We start from the raw sequence: 17839 nt of genomic DNA on the forward strand, positions 1-17839 counted from the left end.
CCCGGCCTAAGATTTCCTAATTTTTATAAGCAAATGCTTACCGCTCAGGGGATTCTTCATAAATACTGTGACATTCTGTATTCTCAAGCATGAGACTTCTACTGAGGTTTTGTACCCCTGGATAATGGAAGTTAGCAAAGGAGTGTGACATTGGAGAAGTTTTGTTTCCAAGGTCTGAAATTCTCTTATCATGACTGGTTAGTCCACAGGTGAGGCCATCTAAAGCAGGATTCAGAGAGCGGGTCATATAGGCATCAGCTGATTGAGGTCTTCTCATTGGGGACGATGGATAGGGAGAGAGTTTGCTGATAAGAGGAGTCAAAAGATCAGCATATGCAGCTTTTGTAGGTTTCAGAAGTTTGTCAACATGAATATTAAGCATTTTCTGTTCAAAAGCACAAGAGAAGACAGAAGATGGAAGATTCTGAAGCCATGACAGTAAACTCAGATCCAAGTCATCACAACCATTACCACATAAGAGGTCGATGCCAAGAAGCACTTCGCTTTCTGTAATTTCTTCTCCGGTTGCTTTACTCTGACAAAATTCTACACAGCATTCATAAAGTAGGCCTTTCATTACAAGCTGAAATAAACGATTGTTACTAGCTTTAAAACCAGCTTCACTTAGCTTCCTATCAGCAGGGATGAATTCTGCAACCATGACACAAGCCTCTTCAAAACAGTGAACTCGTGCAGTACTGGGATTCCAGTCCTTAAACTCGGCATGATTGGTCAGACGAGGCAAAGTCAAAAGCAAACAGAGCTTACTATAGTCATCTTTAGAAGGACAGTATTCTTCTAGAGCATGTAAACATTGCACAGCTTCTTGCATGGTAAATTCCAGCTGTAAGAAAAATACAAATGATCAAATAATCACTATAAAAAACATGCTGTAAAATATGAAAACAACAAGAGTACAAAGAATAAATTATATTGCCACAGAATACTCATATAATCTGTCAGATATGCAACAGCTTTCAAGACAGGAACCAAAATGTTTTCACAACTAAAATAAAAATAATAAAAAATTTGGTTAATTAGCGCATTAAACTTTTATCTATAAAAACATTGTTCTATTATAATTCAGGCTTAAGACGGGATCTCACTCTTCTGCCCATGCTGGAGTGCAGGCGTTATTCATACACACAAATATAGTGCACTACAGCCTTGAACTCCTGGGCTCAAGTGATCATTAGCCTCTAAAGTAGCTGGGACCACAGGTGTGCCACAGCTCTCAAATATACAATTTTTTAAGGGTAAGAATAATTTTTCTAGAAATAAAAATTGAAGCATGCCAATATTCAACTGTTTATAAACCCTGCTATTATTCCAGCTTACCCAAAAGGCAAAAGAGCCATTCTGTTAGTCCTAACTTACCTTAGAGCAAAATTGTGTGGGGACAGAGAGTCAAGAAAAGGGAGCCGAGCGTGGTGGCTCGCACCTGTAATCCCAACAATCTGGGAGGCCAAGGCGGGCAGATCACGAGGTCAGGAGTTCGAGACCAGCCTGGCCAACATAGTGAAACCCTGTCTCTAATAAAAATACAAAATATTAGCTGGGTGTGGTAGCAGGTGCCTGTAATCCCAGCTACTCCGCAGGCTGAGGCAGGAGAATTACTTGAACCCGGGAGGTTGAGGTTGCAGAGAGCCAAGATCACGCCACTGCACTCCAGCCTGGGCGACAGTACGAGACTCTGCCTCAAAAAAAAAAGGAAAGGGAAAGCCTACAGTTGACTTACTACAAAACAATCCAGACAGACCAAAAAGGAAGCTTAGCTGAGAGACAAATTATAATAATTTGTATAGTGAATACTGTCTTTGAATCACAAGCTTTTAATGATGTAAGGAACCTCAGTGCTCACCTGGTCCAGCCTCCATATCTTACATATGGGAAAAGTCAGGGTACACATTTACCAAGGTAATTCAGTTGATTAGTGGCGAAGACAGAATAAAAAATAGGTCTCCTAACTCATGTTCCAGTGTTCTTTTCACTTTTGAACATCATTGTCTGGCAAATATTTCTCTATCTGAAAGTCTCCACTGTAAAATCCTTTGGTTTTTGCCACAGTCTGAATGTTTGTGCCTCCCTAAAATTCCTATGTTGAAATCCTAACCCCACAAGGTAATGGTATTAGAAAAGCCGGGCCTTTGGGAGGTGACTGGGTTATAAATGCTCAGCCCTCATGAATTAGATTAGTGCCCATATAAGAGACCCCAGAGAGCTAGCTAGCCTCTTTAACCAGGTGAAAAACACAGCTAGAAGGCACCATCCATGAACCAGAGCACAAGCCCTCATCAGACAACGAATCTGCTGGTACCTTGATCTTGGACTTTACAGCTACCAGAACTGTGAGAAATAAACTTCTATTGTTTACCAGCCCCCTAGTTTATGATATTTTGTTATAGAAGCTCAAATGGACTAATACACTTTACTTCAGTTAACAGTTACTAGAACTTAATAAAAGTTTTCTCCGTTTTAGTATTAACACTGAATCTTTAAAAGTCACTTTCCTAATCAAAATGAATTTAATTTCATTAAATTTAAATAATCATGAAGATAAACATTTCAGCAAAAAAACTATCTCTGGATCAAAGAAAATACGGAAAAGACAAGAGAAAAAGGAAATAAACATAACCAACCCACTTCTGGGATTAAAAAAAGAAGAAATGAGGAAGAGTCATCAAGTCAAACTTTGGCTATTGCTGACTTACCTTAAACAAGAGAGATGCACACACGCTTCAACTAGCCAGCTATTTATATATCTTGGTTTAAACCATGGAACAAGTTTAGAAGCACTACAGATTGAAAATACTACACCTGGAAAACACCAGATCTTGCCCCAACCCAGCTCATAAAAACTTCGAAAACTTGTGATGCTAATCCTTCGTTTCAGTGACTAAAATACTTATGACTGAAAACAAGACTAGGGCGCAAACCTTCAGGAATAAAAATCTTACATGCTGGGGCTCATCTTCTGCTGACATTGCATTGTTAACACATAAAGCTTCTAAAAACTTCTGCTTCAGGATAATATAACGAAACCTGTGGAAAAAAATGAAACATTAATTTTTCCAATGTCTGATGTCAAATATACTTAGAAGTTACTATATAAGTACTTTTGCTTTAAGAAAATTATTCAAATAATCAAATAATTTACAAGGCTTCTTATCATATTGAAGCCATAACTGAAGAAAGTTCAGTCACAAGTAATCACAATTTAACACTCAGAGAATGAATTTCTATTTCCAATATTAATTGTAAACAAAAATCCAATTTTTATAGAAGATATCAAATGTTACCTAATATTAAATCAAAAGTCTTATATCCAAAATGTTTTGTTTACCTTACATTCTGTTTTTTCTTTATTAAAAAAATTTTCATTGACAAATAGTAGTATATATTTATGGGGTATGTTACATTTTTATATACATATACATTGTAGAAAGATTAAATCAAATATTTTCTTTTTAAATATGAGAAAAGTCTAATAAAAAATGGGACTGAAAGGGCAGGAGAAAATTAACATTTCTAAAACGTTACGAAATAGAGACTTAGAGCTTTTTTTTTTTTTTTTTTTTAAATAGAGACAGAGTCTTCTGCCCGGTCACCCAGACTGGAGGATAGTGGCATGATCACAGCTCACTACAGCCTCAAACTTTGGCCCAAGCAATCCTCCTGCCTCAGCCTCCCAAGCAGCTAGGACTACAATTGTGTATCACAGCACCCAGCCAATTTTTAACATTGTTTTGTAGAGACTGGGTCTCACTTTGTTGCTCAGATTGATCTCAAATTCCTGGCTTCAAGCAATTCTCCTGCCTCAGCCTCCCAAAGTGCTCGGATTACAAGTATCAGCCACTGTACCTGGTCCCAACTTAAAGCTTTTTAACAAGAATTTTTCAGTGAGGGAAGGGATAGCAAAGAGTCTACCTAAGTTGTCTAAGAATCAAAAGCTTTATTGCCCAAAGCAATTTATAGAAAAAGTATTTCTAAGTCTGGAAAGAAAAAAATAATGAACCTTCAGTCATTCTTTCAGCCACTATTGTAGTAGCAAATTGTGTCTAATAAAACAAAACCCCTGCCTTAAAAAAGAGGGTCACCTAATAAATTATATGAAATATTCACAGAATTCAGCAAGGTCTCAAAGAAGTATGAAACCAATTGTACAAAAGGGGTGGAAAGTTAAAAAAAAAAAAAAAAAGACATAATAACTGACTTGCAGAAGACAATCAGAATTGTACCAGGTAAAGGCAGGAGATGGGGAAGGGATTAATATTCCAGATAAGTGAAGAATGTACAAATGCAAAGAAATATCAAGCAGCATGGTCTGAACAGCAAATCAAAAAATAACAAGAGGTTCAACTTCTGATAATGATGGAGTAACTTGTATCTGGCTAACTTTCTGCATATAACAACAATAAATCCTACATAAAATACAAAAAATGACTACTTTATTTGTTTATGGATTGACTGACTGAGACACAGTCCTGCTCTGTCGCCCAGGCTGGAGTGCAGTGGCACAGTCTCGGCTCACTACAATCTCTGCCTCCCAGGTTCAAGCGATTCTCCTGCCTCAGCCTCCCAAGTAGCCAGGATTACAACCATGTGCCACCACACCCAGCCAATTTTTTTTCGTATTTTTAGTAGAGACAGGATTTTGCCATCTTGGCCAGGCTGGTCTCCAACTCCTGACCTCAGGTGATCCGCCTGCCTTGGCCTTCCAAAGTGCTGGGATTACAGGCGTGAGTCACCATGCCTGGCCTCAAAAAATGACTATTTTGAATGCATTTGAAAAGCTGGCACAATTAGAGGGAAGTCAACCCTTAAAAAAAGAGAAATTTGCCAGGTGCGTTGGCTCAAGCCTGTAATCCCAGCACTTTGGGAGGCCAAGGTGAGTGGATCACGAGGTCAGGAGTTCGAGACCAGCCTGGCCAACACAGTGAAACCCCATCTCTAAAAATACAAAAATTAGCTGGGTATAGTGGTGCACACCTGTGGTCCCAGCTACTCGGGAGGCTGAGGCAGGAGAATCGCTTGAACCTGGGAAGCGAAGGTTGCAGTGAGCCAAGATCGTGCCACTGCATTCCAGTCTGGGCAACAGAGTGAGACTCCATCTCAAAGAAAAAAATAAAAATAAAAACACCGAAATTTCAGAGGTCAGATTCAAGGGCATAAGGCTTTCCAGTTGAGGGCACTCTCCAGTTCACACAGTGTGAGCTAGAACTCAAACAGAATGCTGTGGCTTGAAGAGTCTGGTACTGACTGAGCAAAATGGCTCATACTTGTAATCTTAGTGCTTTGAGAGGCCAAGGCAGGAGGATTGTTTCAGCCCAGAAGTTCAAGACCAGCCTGGGCAACAAAGTGAGACCTGGTCTCTATAAAAAATCTAAAAATTAGCCTAGCGGGGTGACACATGCCTGTGGTCCCAGCCACACAGGAGTCTGAAGCAGGCAAATCACTTGAGCCCAGGAAGTCAAGGCTAGAGTGAGTTGTGTTCATACCACTGCACTTCAGTCTGGGCAACAGAATGAGACCTTGTCTCAAAAAAAAAGTTTGGTACTGCCAGAGCAGCTGAAAAATGAGTGGAAGATCCAAAAAAAGGAGGGAGTCACAGTAGGAAACATATCAAAATCTACTGTATAAACTTAGGTACCCAAATCCCTGGCTATCCCCTAAACTGTAAAGATGCAAGGGAGACTCCAAGGAGTCTGGAGAAAACAGATGAAAGGCCAAAGAACTGAGCAGAGATTTTGGCTGGTATCCATAAGAGGGGAGAAAGAGTTTGCATTTTGAAGCTACCTAAGTTAAATAATTGCCTGTATAAAAATCAAACTTTTTATGTAGGAAGAGAACAGAATTCAGAGTCTCAAGAGTGAAGCTACAATGTGCAGATTACATTTACAAAATAATTAGATATAGTTAAAAAAAAAACAAAAAGTGACTCCCAGTTAAGAGAAAAGGCAATCATTAGAGACTGAGCCTGATATAAGCACAAGTCCAAATTACCAAACAAGCAAACAAGCAGCTACTCTCAGTATGTTGAAGGACCTAAAGAAAAATATAATCATAATGAACGAACAGATGGAAAAATCTTACAAAAAAATTATACAAATTTGAAAATGAAAAGCATAATATTCTAAGTGAAAAATTCACTGTGGAATTTGAAACTGCAGTGCCACACACATGCCACTGCACATCAGCCTGGTGGTAGAACAAGAACCTGTCTTTAAAAATTCACAATTTATCATCAGATTGCTAATAGCAGAAGAAAAGCTCAGTGAACATTAAATCAACTTAAAATAAAAACACAGGGGAAGCTGGGGCAACATGGTGAAACCCCAACTCTGAAAAACTACAAAAATTAGCTAGGCTGATGGCACATGCCTGTAGTCCCAGCTACTTGAGAGGCTGAGGTGGGAGGATTGCTTGAGTCCAGGAGACCAAGGCTGCAGTGAGCTGTGATCATGCCACCACACTCCAGCCTGGATGACAGAGAGAGATCAGTTTGTTTACTCTCTGCTCAAAGCCAGTGGAGAAAGAAAAATAAAAATAAAAATTTTTGTTCATTGTTTTGCTAAGCTTCTACCAATGATGAGACAATAAAAACTTTAGATAAAATCTTACCTTTTTTTGTCAAATTTTTCCATACATTCTAGAGGCTGAATGAACTGAAGAACTTCGTCCCATTGACCATCAAGAATTAGCTGCCTGAATTAAAAAACAAACAAACAAAAAAAACCAGTATGTCACCAAATTCAGGTTATACTAATTAAAAGCAGAACAGGTGACAAAACAGCATTCAAACTTCATAAAGCACATAATGAGATTAACATTTTATTTGATTCCTCAAACAAATGTTACATAACTTTTTTTTTTTTGAGACAGAGCGTCGCTCTGTTGCCCAGGCTGGAGTGCAATGGCACGATCTCAGCTCACTACAATGTCTGTCTCCTGTGTTCAAGCAATTCTCCTGCCTCAGCCACCCAAGGAGCTGGGACTATGGGCTCACACCACTATGCCCCACTAATTTTTTTGTGTTTTTAGTAGACACAGGGTTTCACCATGTTGGCCAGGCTGGTCTCAAGCTCCTGACCTCAGGTGATCCACCCACCTCTGCCTCTCAAAGTGCTGGGATTACAGGCATGAGTCACCTCGCCTGGCCTAAATTTTTCATAACTTACTTGTAACGATATATACTATATGAGAAGAATGTGTGAATCTACAACCACTCATACTAACGTATATGTGGTTTTTGACCTACGTAAAAACATTGGACACGCTGGGCGTGGTGGCTCACGCCTGTAATCCCAGCACTTTGGGAGGCCAAGGCGGGCAGATCACCTGAGGTCAGGAGTTTGAGACCACCCTGGACAACATGGCGAAACCCTGTCGTCTACTAAAAGTAGCTGGCCATGGTGGCGGGCACCTGTAATCCCAGCTACTCAGGAGGCTGAGGCAGGAAAAGCTTGAACCTGGGCGGCGGAGGTTGCAGTGAGCCAAGATTGCACCACTTCACTCCAGCCTGGGCAACAAAAGCAAGACTCTTGTCTCCAAAAAAAAAAAAAAAACTGGACTAAGTCTAAAAGTTCCTATATTTCCATATTCATCTTACAGTTTTAAAGCTATTATACATTACTTTAAGAACAAGTGGCTGGGCGCAGTAGCTCATGTCTGTGGTCCCAGCACTTGAGGAAGCTAAGGTAAGCAATTCACTTGAGCTAAGGAGTTCGAAACCAGCCTGGGAAACATGGTGAAACCCTGTCTCTACAAAAAATACAAAAATTAGCCAGGCATAGTGGTGCATGCCTGTGGTCCCAGCGACTCAGGAGGCTGAGGTGGGAGGATCACTTAAGCCCACATTGTCAAGGCTGCAGTGAGCTGAGATTGTGCCATTGCACTCCAGTCTGGGCAACAGAGTGAGACACTGTCTCAAAAAAACACACAGAAAAAGAAAGAACAGGTGATCACTTGAGCCCAGCAGTTCAAGACTAGCCTGGGCAATATGCAAAACCCCATCTCTACAAAAAATTTAAAAATTAGCTGGGCATGGTGGTACATGCCTGTAGCCCCAGCTATTCAGAAGGCTGAGGTGGGATGATCGCTTGAGTCAAGAAGGTCATGGCTGCAGCGACCATGGTCATGCCACTCCACTCCAGCCTGGCAGCCTAGGTGACATAGCAAGACCCTGTTTCAAAAAAAAAGGAAAAAGAATTTTAAAAGCTGGGAGTGGGCCAGGCATGGTGGCTCATGTCTGTAATCCTAGCATTTTGGGAGGCCAAGGTGGGCGGGTCACCTGAGGTCAGGAGTTCAAGACCAGACTGGCCAACATGGCGAAACCCCATCTCCACTAAAAATACAAAAACTACAGGTGCCTGTAATCCCAGCTTACTTGGGAAGCTCAGGCAGAGAGAATCGATGGAACCCAGGAGGCAGAAGTTGCAGACAGCCAAAGTAGCACCACTGCAGTCCAGCCTGGGTGAGAGAGTGAGACTCCATCTCCAAAAAAAAAAAAAAAAAAAAAAAAAAAAGAAGGGCGTGGTGGCTCACACCTGTAATCCCAACATGTTAGGAGGCTGAGGCAACATGGTGAAAACCCATCTCAACTGGGGGTGATTTTGCACACCGTCAGGACATTTGGCAACATCTAAAGACATTTTTGGTAGTCACAACTAGGGATACTACTGGGATCTAGTGGGTGGAGCTACTGGGATCTAGTTGGGGATGCTGTTAAATATCCTACAACAAAGGACAACCCTCCACAACAAAGAATTATCTGGCCCAGATGCTAGCAGTGCCAAGGCTGAGAAACTCTGCTCTACATTGTGAATTCTATGTGAAATCTACAGCTTTGAGAAATCTAACAATAACGTTTACACTGAGAATGAAAACAGCAAGGAATAAGAACAAGTTTCATCCTACTTTAAATGGTCTATGGGAACATCCAAAAGTTACAAGGCATTCTTATTTATTTTCTTTTACAATGGCAATTTCCGTATTTTTGAACGTTTTAGAACAGAGAAATTTTAAATGGGAAGGATGGGCAGGAAGACCTACACAGGATTAACAATATTCTGCAAAGAAGAAATATTAATAAAAGCAGGATGGGCACAGTGGCTCACGTTTGTAAATCCCAGCACTTTGGGAGGCTAAGATGGGAGGATCACTTGAGGTCAGGAGTTCAAGACCAGCCAAGGCAGCAATATAGTAATAGCCCATCTCTATAAAAAAAGTTTAAAATAAAGAAATTTTTTAGGCCGGGCGTGGTGGCTCACGCCTGTAATCCCAGCACTTTGGGAGGCTGAGGTGGGTGGATCGTGAGGTCAGGAGATTGAGACCATCCTGGCTAACATGGTGAAACTCCGTCTCTACTAAAAATACAAAAAATTAGCCAGGCGTGATAGCAGGCGCCTGTAGTCCCAGCTACTCGGAAGGCTGAGGTAGGAGAATGGCGTGAGCCCGGGAGGCAGAGCTTGCAGTGAGCCAAGATCCCACCACTGTACTCCAACCTAGGCGACAGAGTGAGACTCCATCTCAAAAAAAAAAAAAAAAGGAAATTTTTAAAATAAAAATAAAGCAATCACAGCATCTCATAATCATTTTATAAAGGTGAATTTCAATATTCAAAAAGAAAGGATGTAATTTCAAAGGCCAGCCCTTTAAGATGAACATATTTAGTTATTTTTGGTTTTTTTGTTTTTTTTTTTTTTGAGACAGAGTCTTGCTCTGTTGCCCAGGCTGGAGTGCAGTGGCACGATCTCGGCTCACTGCAAGCTCCACCTCCCAGGTTCATGCCATTCTCCTGCCTCAGCCTCCCGAGTAGCTGGGACTACAGGCACCTGCCACCACGCCCAGCTAATTTCTTGTATTTTTAGTAGAGACGGAGTTTCACCATTTTAGCCAGGATGGTCTCGATCTCCTGACCTCGTGATCTGCCCACCTCAGCCTCCCAAAGTGCTGGGATTACAGGTGTGAGCCACCACGCCCAGCCAAACATATTTAGTTTAATGAAAAACCTACTATTTTATTATTATTTGCATTTCACCTAAGACCAGTAAAATTTCATCATAAATCAAGCAGGAGGGTACTTGAGAGCAGCCACTGTTAAATTCTAGGAGTATTAATGCTTGAAAGACAGTGCTTAAAAAAATACTACACTAAAAACTAAGCTCTCTGGGGCTGGATGATATTCATAACACAAAATATAGGGAAGTGCAACAAGTTTAAATAGACTCCCCTAATATAATAAAGCTTTGTTGTTGTTGTTGTTGCTGTTGTTGAATGGTTCCTTAAGTTAGGAATACTTCATTTTTTTTTTTTTTTTTGAGATGGAGTTTCCTTCTTGTCGCCCAGGCTGGAGTGCAATGGTACGATCTCAGCTCACTGAAACCTCCGCCTCCTGGGAGGAACACTTCATTTCTTAAGGCTTTCCAAATCACAAAATGCCACATGTCCAAAAATCTGTACTTCTTGTCAAGGATATTTGGTATCTCATAAAAATAGAATTACATTTCTGCCTGCAAATTTGGGATTTTCTGTTTCTATCCAATTCAAACTAGAATATATTTAGCTTTCCATTTTGGCAAACATGTTACTTCACTTTGCCTTGCAATTCCACCTCTAAGAGTCTTGTCCTAAGGAAATAATCCAATATATAGAAAAAGTCTCGGCCAGATGCATTGGCTCACGTCTGTAATCCCAGCACTTTGGGAGACCAAGACAGGCAGATCATTTGAGGTCAGGAGTTCAAGACCAGCCTTGCCAACATGGTGAAATCTTGCCTCTACTGAAAATACAAAAATTAGCCAGACGTGGTGGTGTGCACCTGTTGTCCCAGCTACTTGGGAGGCTAAGGCAAGAGAATCACTTGAACCCAGGAGGTGGAGGTTGCAGTGAGCTGAGATCACACCACAGCACCCCAGCCTGGGCGACAAAGCAAGACTCTATCTCAAAAAAAAAAAAAAAAAAAAAAAAAAACTCATGTATAAAAGATGTTCTGTAGGGCAATTATTTAAGATAAATTGGGAACAATTGTGTAAAATTAGGGGAACCATTTAGGAAATTAAGTAAACTGGAAATTTTTATTTGTAGCTGGAATTACAGGCATGCACCACCATGCCCAGCTAATTTTAGTTTTGTTTTTTTTGTTTGTTTGTTTGTTTGTTTTTGAGATGGAGTCTCGCTCTGTCGCCCAGGCTGGAGTGCAGTGGTGTGATCTCAGCCCACTGCAAGCTCCGCCTCCCAGGTTCACGCCATTCTCCTGCCTCAGCCTCCAGAGTAGCTGGGACTACAGGTGCCCGCCACCACGCCCAGCTAATTTTTTGTATTTTTAGTAGACACGGGGTTTCACTGTGTTAGCCAGGATGGTCTCGAACTCCTGACCTTACTTAGGTAAAATACCCACCTCGGCCTCCCGAAGTGTTGGGATTACAGGCATGAGCCACCACGCCTGGACTTTTTAAATTTATTATTTATTTATTATTTATTTATTTATTTAGTCTCGCTCTGTCACCCATGCTAGAGTACAGTGGCACCATCATGGCTCACTGAAACCTCCACCTCTCAGGCTCAAGTGATTTTCCTGCCTCAGCCTCCCGAGTAGCTGGGACTAGAGGCATGCACCACCACATGCGGCTAATTTTTGTATTTTTAGTAGAGACGGGGTTTCACTACATTTGCCAGTCTGGTCTCAAACTCCTGACCTCGGGTGATCTGCAGACTCCCAAATGGCTAGGATTACAGGCATGAGTCACCATGTCCGGCCTGAAGATTTTTTAAATATGAATTTGTAATCACACAGAGAAACCTTGTGATGTTAATAGATAAGGCACGATTCTAAATTACAAACACAACAGAATTGCAATTTTTAATAGATGCAAAAAAAAGATGCACAGTAATTACACTCTAAGAATGAAAACAGCAAGGAATAAGAACAATATTATGTCTGCGTGGTGGGGTAATTTTTCTTTCATTTATCTTTCTATATTTTCTACAATGAACACATTTTATTTCTATGGCCAAAAAATGGTATTTCAGAAACATTTTCTTACCTTTTCAAAGTCTCTGATTTTCTCAGTCAAATATCTTTTATTATGATACCACAACCACAATGGAGTTGTGACTCTTGTTCTTTTTAACAGACCTCTGGGTCTTACTACTGAAAACATTCTACAGAAAGCATTATTTTGTAAATGTTCTTTTTTATATTTTTGTATTTTTGAGATGGAGTCTCACTCTGCTGCCCAGGCTGGAGTGCAGCAGTGCCACCTTAGCTCACTGCAACCTCCACCTCCCCGGTTCAAGCGATTCTCCTGCTTCAGCCTCCCAAGTAGATGGGACTACAGCCTCCTGAGTAGCTGGGATTACAGGTATGCGCCACCACGCCCAGTTAATTTTTACATTTGTAGTACAGGTGGGATTTCACCATGTTGGCCAGGCTGGTCTCAAACTCCTGACCTCAAATGATCCGCCTGCCTCAGCCTCCCAAAGTGCTGGGATTACAGGCGTGAGACACCATGCCCGGCCTATTTTGTAAATGTTCTATTTTTAAAATATTTTTTAAAATTACACTTACATAGTCTTTTCATGATTATAAAGTTCTGTCTGTATTAAATATATTACCTTATTAATACTTAACATCTCTTTGAAGGAGCTACAAACTTCACAGTATAATGAAATCATACCTCAGGAAAAGCATATCATCTGAAAACAGGCCATTTATGACTCCACTTTCCTTCTCCAGGGCCAGCATACTAATGTGAAGCTTCTTTGAATTCAGGAAGTCCAAAATTAGCTTAATGATTTCAACCTCTTTTACATTCACTGTTTCCTCAGCCGTCATATTGATAGCCTAAATATGAAACAGAAAAACAATAAAGCTAGTCCTATTGATTTATTTCTAAGTTTAACTGCCTGGAAACTACACATAACAGGTTTACTGGGAATCTTTAGTACACATATTCTGAAGTGAAGTTAACTTAGTATTTATCAAAACCAAGTCATTCTTTAATGTGTGACAATGGTATGGCCATGATTTTTTAAAGTCCTTATTTTTGAGATACATATTGGAATAATTACAGATTAAATGATATAAAGTTTGTGATTTACATGAAAATAATAGAAGAGAAGAGTGGAAAGAGATAAAGATGAAACAAGAATGATCATGGTTACTGAATCAGGGTGATAGGTAAATGAGGGTTATTATATAATCCTGTCTACTCCTACATGTTTAAAATTTTCCATAATAAAGAATATTTTAAAAAGTCATTAATAATCAAACCATGTTTAGCTATGTCCCAAATACATTGCCCCAGGTATGCTCTAATACTTCACTCAATAAGTACTTAATGCCTTTTCTCTGTGACAGACACCATTCTGTACTCAGCAGACATTGGCCTTGCCTTAAGAAGCTTTAGCCTAGCAGCAATACCTAAATGATACCTGGTCAGTACAGTGGAGCCAAACAAAACAAGGTTAGTTAAGATGTGCAACTTTAGGTCAGGTGCAGTGGCATACGCCTGTAATCCCAGTACTTTGGGAGGCCAAAGTGGGAGGACTGCCTGAGCTCAGGAGTTCAAGACCAGTCTGGGAAACATGACAAAACCATGTCGCTACAAAAAATAAAAAAATTAGCAGGCCATGATGGTGTGCGTCTATATTCCCAGCACTCTGGAGGCTGAGGTGGGAGAATCGCTTGAGCCCAGGAGATCAAGGCTGCAGTGAGCAAAGATCATGCCAGTGCACTACAGCCTGAGCAACAGAATGAGACTCTGTCTCAAAAAAAAAAAAAAAAAAGAAAGAAAGAAAAAAGTACAACTTTAGTCATATGGGTAATATCAGTGATATTTCCATACTCTCCAAACTTCCTTCTCTTACCTGTAGGTCTGCTACAACTGAGCACGTAATGCTCAGGTTATGAATCCATAAAGATTTAGACCTGGGAGGACTATAAGATCATTTGTTCAACATTCTAATTTTACCAGTGAGGTCACACAAGTTAAATGGCCTAAACTGTTGCAGTTTTCAAACGTTAAGGCTCAGAGCAATGCAAAATACCACCACACTAGTGGAGTAGCCACAAAGAAACTTCCATCAGATGAAACAGACTATAAGCAAATCTTTCTCACAGGACCAACTTACTCTAACGAAGCTTGCAGAAACATAAACATACACATGTGGACTGGGTGTAGAGACTCACGCCAGTAGTCCCAGCACTTTGTGGGGCTGAAGCAGGAGGATCACTTGAGCCCAGAAGTTAGAAGTTACATACAGTGAGCTATGATCACATCACTGCACTCCAGCCTGAACAACAGAGGAAGACCATGTCTCTAAACAAAACAAAACAAAAAAATATATGTAGGCCCACAGGTGTTGTTTCCATTTATTTAATTTTGGGTCAATTTATTTGTTCATAACAAGAAATGCAGATGTCTACCAGACTACAACGCTCTCATCAGCAGATGAGTACATTTTCTCCCTCAGCTAGAGGCCTGGGCACGGTGGCTCACACCTGTAGTTCCAGCACTTTCAGAGGTCGAGGTGGGAGGATCACTTGAGCCCAGCAGCACGAGACCAGCCTGGGCAACATGGTGAAGCATGGTCTCTACAAAAAAATATAAAAATTAGCCAACATGTGTGCCTGTAGTTCCAGTTACTCAGGAGGCTGAGGTGGAAAGGTCACCGGAGCCCCAGAGGTTGAGGCTACAGGGAGCAGTGATCATACCACTGCACTCCAGCCTGGGTGGTAGTGTGAGACCCTGCCTCAAAAAAAAAAAAAAAAAGAAGAAGAAGGCTGGGCACAGTGGCTCACACCTGTAATCCCAGCACTTTGGGAGGCTGAGGTAGATGATCAGGAGTTTGAAGCCAGCCTGGCCAACATGGTGAAACTCTGCCTCAACTAAAAATACAAAAATTAGCTGAGCATGGTGGTGCGTGCCTGTAATCCCAGCTACTTGGGAGGCTGAGGCAGAACTGCTTGAACTCAGGAGGCAGAGGTTGCAGTGAGCCGAGATTGTACCACTGCACTCCAGTCTGGGCGATAGAGCCAGACTCCATCTTGGGGGAAAAAAAAAAAAAACAAACAAGAAAAAAAAAAGGTGCTAGGGTAAACCAGGGACAAACCACAGAAAAACAATTATACGACTCACTCAAATATTTAATGACATCAGACTACACAAATCCCTCTACAGAGTAAGAACATGTCTGCTTCCGGAAACAGTAAATCACGAACTTCTCTCCCAACACACCAGCTGCCCAACTCCGCATGCTTTAGGTTTCCCTTTGCTATCTTCTGAGCTGACCACCATCCTCCTGTTCATAGACTTCGTCCAAAAGAGGATACAATAAAATGAGTAACATTTCCACTCACTAAAACTCACTAAATTCTTTTTTTTTTTTTTTTTTTTTTAAGACAAGGTCTTGCTCTGTTGCCTAGGCTAGAGTACAGTTGCATGACCATGGCTCACTGCAGCCTTGACCTCCCAGGCTCAAGTGATCCTCCCGCTTCAGCCTTCCAAGTACCTGGGATCACAGGTGTGTGCCACCATACCCAGCTAATTTTTTATTTTATTTTTTGTAGAGACGGGATCTACCTATGTTGCCCAGGCTGCTCTCGAACTCCTGGGCTCAAGCAATCCTCTCGCCTCAGCCTCCCAAAGTGTTGGGATTACAGGGATGAGCCACCGTGCCCACCTTTTTTTTTTTTTTTTTTTTTTCAGGTTATCTGTGGAAACTACTCATTAAATTCTGATCATATCAGAACTGTCTCCCTAATATTATTCTTAGAGCACACTGATTAGTGATTTTAGCATTCCTCAAATCTTTAGATGAAAAACATTCCCTCCTCTGTAGGTTCTTAGATGGCACATCACATGTATCTCCATGTACCAACCACATAAACTTAATGCAGAATTGGGACTGTAATTTTTTTAATATAGCTCAATATACCAATGATACTAAACATTGTATAGGCCTCATATTCAACATTCAATCTAAATACTAGTCCAGATATAAAGTTAATCTGAATGGAATTTATGACAATAGTCCCACTTTAAATAATAACTACAAGTTTAATGCTGCTGTCATTTTTGGTGAATAAAGCCTAAAAGAACTACATTCTTACAAATACATATTTTATACTGACAGCTGAAGGTAACAGAAAATATATCCTAATTAACTTAAAATTGGTTCAAGTGTTTTTAAAAACAAAACTAATTAAAAAAAGATAAGTTTTAATTCTATACCTTGAAATTCCCAGTAGAATAGTATATTTTAATCACCCAACCCAGAATTTTTTTTTTTTTAAGACAGAGTCTCACTCTGTTGCCCAGGCTGGAGTGCAGTGGCACAATCTTGGCTCGACGCAACCTCCCCCTCCTGAGTTCAAGCAATTCTCTTGCCTCAGCCTCCTGGGTAGCTGGGATTACAGGCGTGTGCTGCCACACCCCGCTAATTTTTTGTATTTTTAGTAGAGACGGGGTTTTGCCATGTTGGCCAGGCTGGTCTCAAACTCCTGACCTCAGGTGATCTGCCCACCTTGGCCTCCCAAAGTGCTGGGATTACAGGCAAGAGCCACAGCACCCGGCACAGAATTTTAATTCTTATAAGCTTCACTGTTGCTGAATACAGTATAAATATAGGCATAGGCACATGCCTGATGACTGTATGTTAGAATTATTCTCTTCTAACCCCCTTGTATTACTGAAACATTTATACAGGCTCCCAAAATCCTACCTCTATAAGTGATATATACTATATACTTTTTTTTTTTTCAGATAGAGTCTTGCTCTGTCACCTAGGCTAGAGTGCAGTGGCGCAATCTCAGCTCACTGCAACCTCTGCCTCCCAGTTTCAAGCGATTCTCCTTCCTCAACCTCCCAAGTAGCTGGGATCACAGGCGCCCGCCACTGCACCTGGCTAATTTTTTTATTTTTAGTAGAGACAGGGTTTTACCATCTTGGCAGGGCTGTTCTTGAACTCCTGACCTCGTGATCCACCCGCCTTAGCCTCCCAAAATGCTGGGATTATAGGCGTGAGCCACCGCACCCAGCTATATACATATTTTAAACATCCATTTCCTCTAATCCCAGCTACTTTGGAAGGCTGAAGTGGGCAACATAGTGAGACCTTATCTTAAATAAATAAATAAATAAATAACATATAATTAACATTTTCTAATCTCCTCAAACTATTTACCACAAAGTTAGAACTTTTCTCTAATTCAGAGAAATAGAATTCAATAATAATTACTTCTTCCTCTCTCCTCTGGGGGAGCTATAAATCTGTAAAAGATTTTAACAAGTTTAAGAACTACTAAAATTATCTTTTAAAATGAGATGCACACATAATATGTGTTCAATAAATAACTATTAGCTGAATTAACTTGAGAGGTAAAAAGTCACCAAAGAAATGTCTCTACAAAAGTACAGAACAGATGACTATGGTTTTTTTTGTTTGTTGGTTTTAGACAGGGTCTAACTCTGTCGCCTAGGCTGGAGTGCAGTGGGTCAATCATGGCTCACTGCAGCCTCGGCCTTCTGGGCTCAAGCAATCCTCCCACCTCAGCCTCCCAAGTAGCTGGGACCACAGGCATGTGCCACTGGGTCCAGCTAATTTTTGTTTTTTTTGTTTTGTTTTGTTTTGTTTGTAGAGATTGGGTTTCGCCATGTTGCCCAGGCTTAGTCTGACTATTTGAACTCCTGCACTCAAGCAATCCACCCATCTCGACCTCCAAAGCGCTGGGATTGCAGGCATGAGCCATCACTTTGGCCCAGATGACTTTGTTTTTAATTGTTCAAAAACCCACTGAAAAGGATGGAGCTGTGACTGAAGCAATCCAACTATTTAG

At 40.8% G+C, this 17839-nt stretch overlaps 1 protein-coding gene across 3 annotated transcripts in view; it reads right to left on the bottom strand.

Annotated features, from left to right (window-relative positions):
- Positions 1 to 17839, bottom strand: part of WDR47 (WD repeat domain 47) — a 70930-nt gene that overhangs the window by 39646 nt on the left and 13445 nt on the right. For all 3 annotated transcript variants that reach the window (XM_050745570.1, XM_050745581.1, XM_050745561.1), the window contains exons 2-5: positions 12678 to 12844; positions 6622 to 6705; positions 2958 to 3042; positions 42 to 844 (exon numbers count right to left, since the gene is read on the bottom strand). In XM_050745570.1, coding sequence (XP_050601527.1) covers positions 42 to 844; positions 2958 to 3042; positions 6622 to 6705; positions 12678 to 12835 — 1130 coding nt within the window. In that variant the 5' untranslated portion in view covers positions 12836 to 12844. The remainder of the gene's footprint in view (positions 1 to 41; positions 845 to 2957; positions 3043 to 6621; positions 6706 to 12677; positions 12845 to 17839) is intronic.

This window comes from Macaca thibetana, chromosome 1 (genome assembly GCF_024542745.1).
Source record: "Macaca thibetana thibetana isolate TM-01 chromosome 1, ASM2454274v1, whole genome shotgun sequence".
Lineage (NCBI taxonomy): Eukaryota > Metazoa > Chordata > Mammalia > Primates > Cercopithecidae > Macaca > Macaca thibetana.